The sequence below is a fragment of the Salvia miltiorrhiza genome, chromosome 6 (assembly GCF_028751815.1).
Source record: "Salvia miltiorrhiza cultivar Shanhuang (shh) chromosome 6, IMPLAD_Smil_shh, whole genome shotgun sequence".
Classification (NCBI taxonomy): domain Eukaryota; kingdom Viridiplantae; phylum Streptophyta; class Magnoliopsida; order Lamiales; family Lamiaceae; genus Salvia; species Salvia miltiorrhiza.
In genome coordinates this window covers 11,421,287-11,430,095 of record NC_080392.1, presented here as the reverse complement: position 1 = coordinate 11,430,095, position 8,809 = coordinate 11,421,287, and the positions used below count along the sequence as shown (strand labels likewise).

The window sequence follows — 8,809 nt, the reverse complement described above, 5'->3', positions numbered from 1 at the left end:
ACCAATCCTTGTGGAATACGACCTTGCTTCCCTATATTGCAACTACACCGTGCACTTACGGCGTAGCGAAAATAATAACGAACACTTACGAAATTTAAACTAGCTTTCTAGTCTGAGTCAGATGAGTTTCTCTGTGTATAAATTTTGCAGTATGTTTGGACGGAACTATCGGGCTATCACTTGCATCATGGATTCAAAACAGGAACAAATAGTTGGCTCATCCAGCTAGAGGTTTGTGCACGTCTGCGTGATAGTGAACCATTTCTGATATTTGAATGCAGTCTCATGAAATCCAATGAAACAGATAGGTTGTTTATCTAAAGATGGCCATTTATCGTTGGTCTCATGGTTCTTGTTTTTTGATATGAAAGGGCATTCTGTTACAACCAAACAATCTAAGGATGGCAGAGTTGATTCATTGCAAACGTTGCACAATTTAGAGGAAGGTTTGGTTCCTTCTCCCAAAATGCTGGATGCAAATTTTCGTAAATAATGCTGCTCTTACCATGATGTTCCGTGCCATTATTAGATTAGATTGTTGGTTTCGAAGAAAATTGGAAAACTAGTGCTAAGAATGTGCTGCCTGGATGGAACAATGGCTTCAATTTACTCGAAAATGCAAGTACGTTGCTTGAGTTGTATATATTTCTATGTTGTACTATTCTTGGTTAGAATTTTTACACATTCCTTCATATGATTAGCAATCATACGAACTATGACTACAGTGTTGGGGTCCCGGAGGGTTGACTGACAAGTGTATGGAGGGAATACACTTGTGGGCTATTTTTCGCAAACAAAACAAACTTAACCAGATTTCAGTTCGAAATAGGTTGTAGACTGATACTGAAGATACTTCAGTAAAGTGACATCAATCGAGCACTGGGCTTAAATGATATCCAAGTAAAGCTTCAGTCTAGTTTGTAAGACATAGTTAGAGTTATTAATCTCTCTGACTAACAGTTATCAGTAGGATTAATACAACCTATTTCGAACTGAAATCTGTTATCAGAGAGATTAATAACTCAGTAGCGGAATTTAAACTTAATGCGAATAGCCTTTAGAAAATATTTTCCACTTGTAAAATCCTTAGTTACACTTTTTAGTTAGTCCAGTTCAGTTGAAAACAGTTTGACACAAGTATGGAAAAATTGAAAGCAGATAAAGAACACAATGATTTTTAACGTGGTTCGGAGACATCTCTCCTACATCCACAGCCAAATTATTTGTCTGACAAACACTCTAGGCTTATGCTTAGAGGTTCACAGCAAACTTACCAATCCACCCTGAATTGGATTTAACACTTAGCACGCCCTGACAATATCGTGTCCAATCAGCTAATGCTATGGTAATTGGACCAAGAACCTTTAATCTGAACTCCCTCTTAGTTTAACTTCTTAGGAAATGGAACAAGTATCTCGATCTCGGGATCATGTAGACTCAAAGGTTTATGAACCTTTGAAATTGTCAAATTGAATTCAACGAACATTAGCAGCCAAATATCATTCTGAAAATAAAAAAAGTGAGAGAACAAGCAGAAGCAATCAAGAAAGTGAGAAACTGAGCTAAAGATCAAAACTTTTAATTTCTGTCTGTGTGTTTAGAGAGAGGGAGAGATGGAATGATAAAGCAGAGCTCCATCGGCGCACCCTTCTTCTTCTTCCTCACAAGCTCCATCGGCGGCAACCATCACCGCTCTTTCTGAGCTCCGGCGTGACAGCCCCTCCAGGCACCATCACTGACATCTCTCACCCTATCTCTCACATCTCCAATGTTTTGCCTTCAAGCTTCAACAATTCGGCAAATTATGAGAGACAAAATTCCAAAAAATCAAGAACGAAACTTTCAGCAACAAAAACTCAAACACAAATCAACAAATCAAGAAACCTAAATTCTACCCATTTCTCGTTTCTCGTCCTTCTACCCATTTGACAGCAACAAATCAACAAATCAAGAACTTAGAAATATCAAACTCAGAGAAAGAAAATTCCAGATCTGCGGATCCTGGTGTAGGAGGCGGATGGAGGTGGTGGAGACCGAAGATGCGGTGGAGACGGTGCAGGGTAGAGGCGGTGGAACGCGGTGGAGACGAAGAACGCGGTGGAGACAGAGAACGCAGATTTCGGCGGCTCAGAAGCTCAATTTCGGTATAACCACCGCTCAGAGGTGGGTTGCGGTCGAGGGGTGAAGATACGGAGGCTGACGGAGAAGAAAAATGGTGGAGATCAGCGGCTAGGATTTCCTCGTCGAGAGAGAGAGAGAGCAAAGGGCGGAAGACGAAAATGAGAGAATGGGTAGATTAGGGTTTCATTAAGGGGGTATATCCTCTTTAATTAAGTAACTAATGATTTTATTAAAGCCCTAATTATTTCTAATTTTAGACTGGGCCTATTGGAGTGGGACGTCCCAAAAAGGAAAACGAGTCTATTGGAGTGAGACAGAGGGAGTAGTGTTTATAATGATAATTAATCGTATTATGAGAGGAGAATAGGGACACCAAGCGGTGCTACCTTCTGTGTGTGAACAGTGAAGTTCCGGGTTCAAACCCCACTGTTCCCCCTCCCCCAACTCCCCCAAGTCGAAAAATTGAAGATAATGCATGAGAGGAGAATAGAGTCTACCATGTGATACATTATTTTTAAAAATAGAAAGGGACTAATTTTTATGGATATCCTAAAATGACAAAAAGAACTATTTTTTGTGAATGGAGAATATTTTATTAATTAAATAGCTATAATGAGTAAAATGCTAACTTCGTCCAAACGATAAGTGATGAACAAAGAGGAAAGGTGACAATTAAAAGTTGAAAACCACTTGACATTTAATGCAATGAAAGCGATCAGTATTTGTAAGAATATAAATATTATTGTATAGAAATATAGGTGCATATATTTGATGTCAATATCAATAATTTGTACCAATTTAAATATAAAAAATTCCAATATTGTCAAATGCTCATATATATTCTTTTAAGTTAAAAAAAAAAAAGTGTATTCAAACTAGTCGTCAATTTTGAACTGAAATGACATCTCCAATATTCACAATCCTTAACTTTCCTCCTTCTAACTTAAAATTCAGTTTCTTACTTATAAGCTGAATTATCCAATTTATTTGACAACTTAGAAACTCTTGAAACGTTATATTTAATTAACTCTTGAAATATTTTACCAAAAATTGTTGAAAGTTATAAACTGTTTAAATAAATTTAGCCAAACACCTCTAAGGATTCTGGCACCGTAATCTAATAATCAAGAGTTGGTGAAAAACACAAAAAAAGAAAGAATACATGTATATATATACACATAGTGAGTGGAGTGAAGATACAATTAGCGAGAGCACATGAAGAAGCATTATAATTAAAGCAGTATGTAGTATGAGTGAGAGATCAAAAGGAGGGGACGACGCCGTAGGAGTTGTCCGCCATGAGAGGTTGAGAAGAGAAGATGGGATCAAGTTTCCTCTTGGCGAAACGCCCTTTGATTCTGGGCCTCGTCTCCGCGTACGCCTTCCTCGATGCGTACCTAATCGTCTTCTCGAACTTTCTGGTTTTCTTCTTCTCCCTGTACCTCATCACCCTCGCCTCCCGCTCCATCTGGCTCAGTTGAGTCGCCGAGAATAGGTCGATGCTGCCTTTTGGAGGTCGTGTCTGTGTGTGGGAGACCGATGCTTCGTTTCTCGATTCCGGGACTATTCCCATGTCCGTCGATGAGATTGACACCTGAATTACAAGAGATTTTTTTGGTGGAATTAGTAACAATTAGAGATTGTCAAAGTAAACAACATCCAATTATCCATTTAACTCAACAATTTTCAATTTATTATTCAATCATAAGTTTATCTATTCATTGATCTCTTATCACACAAATTATGTAGTTTGGAGTATTAATTATGGTCTTGATAACGTCACGTTTTCTTCGACTATATTTGTAATGACGGAATGATTTTGGGAGCCATATTTGAATATTTGAAGTACTGAAATCAAGAAAAGTCAGGGTATAAGTGATAAACCTATATACAACAAGTAAGTTGGCAGGAAGAACTCACACTATGAGACATGGATGCAGGATAAGTATAGCCAGCTTCCAATCCCAGCGGAAAACAATGGTGATTCTTTCCCTTTTGATAATCAACGGGAACGATGCTGTCGCCGCCGCCATAGCTGCTCTGAGAGACACCGTAAACATCCTGCTGCTCACTGTATGAGTATCCCTCACTCAACTCACTGAACTCGTCAAGATTCAAATCCAAATACTCGTCCAGTTCCCCCACAAACGGCGGCGGCCGCGCCTCCTCGCCATTCTTGATCGGGTTCAGCAGCAGCCACGATGCTGCTTCGTCTTCGTCGTCGTCTCCTTCGGGGCCGTAGGGGATCGGCTGGACAGGGACGCGGTGGTGGCGGCGGGAGAGGGGATTGGCGGAGTGGATGTCGGCGTCGCAGGCGGCGCAGAGGGAGGCCGAGTCGGCCTTGCAGAGGAGCGCCGCCGGGGCCCTCTCGCAGGACTCGCACACCCACACGCGCTCGTGGAGCGAGGCCGCGTGGTGGATGCGAGCGTCGCATGCGGCGCAGAGGTAGGCCTCGTCCGCCCGGCAGTAGACGGCGGAGGCGGCGGAGCGGCAGGCGTCGCAGGTGCGGCCCCAGGTGTTGGTGGCGTCGCCGCCGGCTTCCGTTTCGAACTTGAGCATCAGAGTTTTTGATTGCTCTGCTTTCTTTTTCTTTAGTTTTTTGGATTGCTCTGTTATGGTGTGAGAGTTGAGAGAGGGGGAGTCAAGTAATGGTGGCGAGTGAGAGCTGGGAGAGTCCACGTGGTAGGGAGTTAGTGGGTGAGAAAAAAGTTGTTTAGTATTTTCGTGGCTATGATTCGTCGAGGTGGGTCCCACCATCAGAGTGAGATGTTTGCTGATGTGGCTTACCAGACTGGGGGAGGTAGTTTGATTTGTACAGCACCAACACAGCCATGTGCAACCTAAAATATATTTTCAAGGCTTCTACTTTATGAGGTTTTTATAATTTTAAATGTAAAAATTAATTTTTATTTGAATCGCTATCGAACCCATATAAATTACTCCATGAGGAATAACAACGCCATGACTTACGATATTACATATAGTTCATGTATTGGATTGGGTTTTGTTACTCTTCCTCATAGGAAAAAAAGTTGGGTCATTATAGACGTGGTGCACTCTCGTGCAAAAGCTGCTCTAAATTGCATTTGATGCTTCACTGCTGCGTTGCGACCCAAGTCTGGACTTTGGTGAGTTTTGTGGCTTAATTGCACTTTAAATTCCTCTACGGATCTGTGCAATCCTTTTGGTAACTTCATGTTGGAGGGGCATGGAAAGGTGGAGAAAAAGTACTCAATTTAATATGACAATGCACCGTTCGGAGGATATGGAATGCGAAAAACGAGCTTATTTTCAAGGATATTAATCTTGATATTAATAAGATTGTGGAAGGTGTGAAGATTAATTTTTGGAGATGGCTTCAGGCAAACTTTCCTAATTCTTTTAGTTATTCATTAAATGATTGGTTTCTATACCCGGAAGAGTGCATGTATCCCTTCTTGTCTGTAATGTTATCTAGGTTTGAATTTTGGAAGGAGCGAAAATTTTATCAATTAATTGAATATCGTTATTCAGTCATTGCAAATAGCTTATGCAATACTATATACTGAATATGCAGTATTCTCATTTCTCACGAAAAATAGCATTTTCACTATAACCTAACTATATATATATATACATATATATTCTATTGAAATTTGTAAATTTAATATTTTAGATTCTTTGTGTATATCATCTATATAATTTTATATATAATTTAAAAAAAATTAAAATACAAAATATATTTTCCGTGCATTGCTGAAATAGAAATTTTATTAAAAGTAAAATAGAAAGAACAAAAACAAGTGAAAGCCCCCGCGATAAGCCACGAGAAACCGAAAAACAAACAAGACTAAGAGAACATATTTAGAGGATCATCCTCATCAAAAGGATCTTCGTCGTCAAGCATATCTCCCCATCTTTTAGAAACCACGGTCGACATAGCACGAGAAGCGTCAGAAGAAGAAGACTCTATCACAAAATTTTGCATAAGCACGCCTTCAGAATGAGCCTGTTGCACTTTTTTCATGAACTCCATTGGCGACGAAGAGTCAAGAACGGCTCCCTGCAAAACAGCACCAGCGACACGACCAGTTGCTTGTTTGTCCGAGGACATACCATTCTTGATTATACGACGGAGCCGGTTCTTGATAGAGGAATCAGAAACCTTCCCCTTCTTGGAAGCCCCTTTCGGGCGCCCACGACCGCGAATTATGGGGGGATCCTCCATTGTCGCCTTTCCTGGCGTCACAGTCAAAGCCATGTCTGTATTACTACAATGCAGATTGACAATATCAACCTGTGTATCTGACATTATAGTAGTTTCCACCGGATGTCGGGTAGTGTCATTCATCACCGGAACAATCTCCATACCAACAGACTTGTCCGCCCTGTTATCACCAACCGAGTTTTCAGAGACAACATCATTATCCAACTGAACCTCAGCATCCAACGTCTCCAGAGCAGCAAAGGGGTTGTGAAGGTCCACCTGCGCAGCATGAGATCCAATATTTAGGGAACCAACGACTTCCTCCCTTGTTGAATCCGGGTAGGTGTCCATCTCGTCATCCCCTAGAGCAGAGTCACGATTCGAGGGGCTCAGGATTCCACCCTTCTCATAAACAACCATCTGAAGAGAAGCCTCAGAGCAGGCCTGTTTACGATCCACTTTTTTCCATTTGGAGCGTTGTTGCTGAACAGGGGCTGGGTCAGTACCTTTGCCAGCTGGTTGACCCTCAGTATCATTCATCCCCTCTGTAGATCTCCTGCAAGAGGTAGTAGCATGGCCAACAACACAGCAAGAGTGACAATAATATGGTAGGTCTTCATATCCGAATTCGAGAACAAAAACCCGATCCCCACATTTGACATCAAAAAAATCAGGCACAGCCTTGGAGACATCCATCTCAACCAAAATACGCGCAAAATGACCCACAGAAGCATGAGCAGATAAACCATCAATAACAATTGGTGCCCCTACGTGTCTAGCAATACCAGAAAGCACCTCCGGATGCCAATACTCGTGAGGTAAATTAAAAACACGAATCCAAACTTGTGCTTTAGTGGATGAATCCTTGTATGGATTAAAATTTGGGACCCAAGTCTGCAAATGCAAGATGCCCGGACGTAATTTCCATGTATTTTTAGCGAAAGCCAGCGCCATATCTTCCGCAGAGGAGAATTTCAGGGTGAAGTAACCTTTACCCAGAGGGATAATTTCCCAAGATAAATCCGGCTTCCATAACTGCTGTAACTCATCATGCAAATCAGCCGCAAAACGAGGACGATCCCCCTTGCGAAGGATAATCCGGCAATGCAGGGCATGAGAGAATGATCGCACTTGTCGTTGATGGAACCCTTCCGAAATGATAAGACAGGGTTTGTCGTTCACCAAAGAAGGCTGTAGAACAGTGAAGTCAAAGGCAGGAACATCAGCTTGCCGACTTCCCTTCGTCTGTTTGAGAGTATCCGCAAAAGATCGACTGGATTGCTGTGCTTTAGATTGACCCTTCCCTACGAAGTGTTCTAGTGGCGGCATAGCCGAGGTCGGCCCCCCAAGCCGAAGAGGAGATTGTTTGGTGAAGATCCGCTCCGCAGGCAACGCACCAGCAGGCGTAGCAGCCACACCGGAACTTCGATCCAGAGAAGCGGTGTCGGAGTGCTCTCCAACAACGAACGAGTAACGAGTAGTATTTGGGAGAAAATTGGTAGAGACGACCGGCAGATTGAGCGCCCCTCTGTCGCCCGGTGAACTGATTCTACCGGAAGCCAAAGGCAGCGGCGGGAACCAACCAACGGTCGAGGGGCCATTGTCGCCGTTTGACGCCATTGGACGGACGGAAGATCAGCGGCGTGAGGTAGTTTGCCGTGGGTACATGACCGGCGAGGACTGACTGCCGGCGATGCGGCTGCGTGCAGATCTCAGTTGCACGATCCAGCAGCAGCGCTCGTCCGTCAATCGCCCGCAACTCACGATCCAGCAACAGCAGTAGCAGCGCGGCGTCCAGATCCAGCAGCAGCAGCTCGGCGACCGGCGATCTGGAACGGCACTGGTGGTGTAATGGCCGAGCACTGGCAGATCAGTTCCACGTCCGCCGCACAGATGCCTTCTTCTGCTCGGAGGAATCGGCGAGGCTCAGAGCTCCGGCGGGTTCCAGTCAACGCTTGATGCAGCGTGGTGGTGGTACCGCGAGAAGGCGCGGTGGCCCGGTGGAGCGGCGTCGCTCAGATCTCGATCGGAGTCAACGGCGGCGGCCCACGCTTTTCATCTCCTGGTGGTGGAGGGATCCCCTTGCGCCGCTCATTTTCCGTGCATTGCACGGAGGGTAAATCTAGTATTTCTTAAAATCCGTGCCACTTACAAATGTTCATATTTTTGTGGACGGATGGAGTAACATTTTTGCAACTCGCATATCAGGCAATAAAAAACCTAATCATAAAAAAATTGCAACAAATTGCATACTCTCCATCCCTTAAGAATGTATATCATTTTTTGTGGCACGAATTCTAATAAATATTAGACGTACAATTGTATGTGAAGAAAATATTCATTTAATTATAATGTTATGTGGTGAAGTAGTAAATAGTATTAATAAATAAAAAATATACACCCTTGTAAGACTTACCGAAATGTAAAAAAAAAATACACACTTCTATATTAATATGAATATAACACACAAATAAACCATAGAACAATGCATGTGAATGTGAA

At 42.8% G+C, this 8,809-nt stretch overlaps 1 protein-coding gene across 2 annotated transcripts; it reads right to left on the bottom strand.

The window, feature by feature from the left end:
- Window positions 1-3,270: 3,270 nt before the first annotated feature.
- On the bottom strand, window positions 3,271-4,978 carry LOC130988658 (zinc finger protein CONSTANS-LIKE 2-like). Of its 2 annotated transcripts, XM_057912562.1 has the most exons (3): window positions 4,175-4,792; window positions 4,042-4,144; window positions 3,271-3,715 (listed from the first exon to the last, which is right to left on the bottom strand). In XM_057912562.1, the coding sequence occupies exons 1-3, from the start codon at window positions 4,678-4,680 to the stop codon at window positions 3,383-3,385; spliced, it is 942 nt and encodes a 313-aa protein (XP_057768545.1). In that variant the 5' UTR covers window positions 4,681-4,792; the 3' UTR covers window positions 3,271-3,382. The 2 variants fall into 2 exon arrangements, with proteins under 2 accessions (XP_057768545.1, XP_057768544.1); XM_057912561.1 differs by having other exon boundaries at window positions 4,042-4,978.
- Between the last annotated feature and the right edge of the window lie 3,831 nt (window positions 4,979-8,809).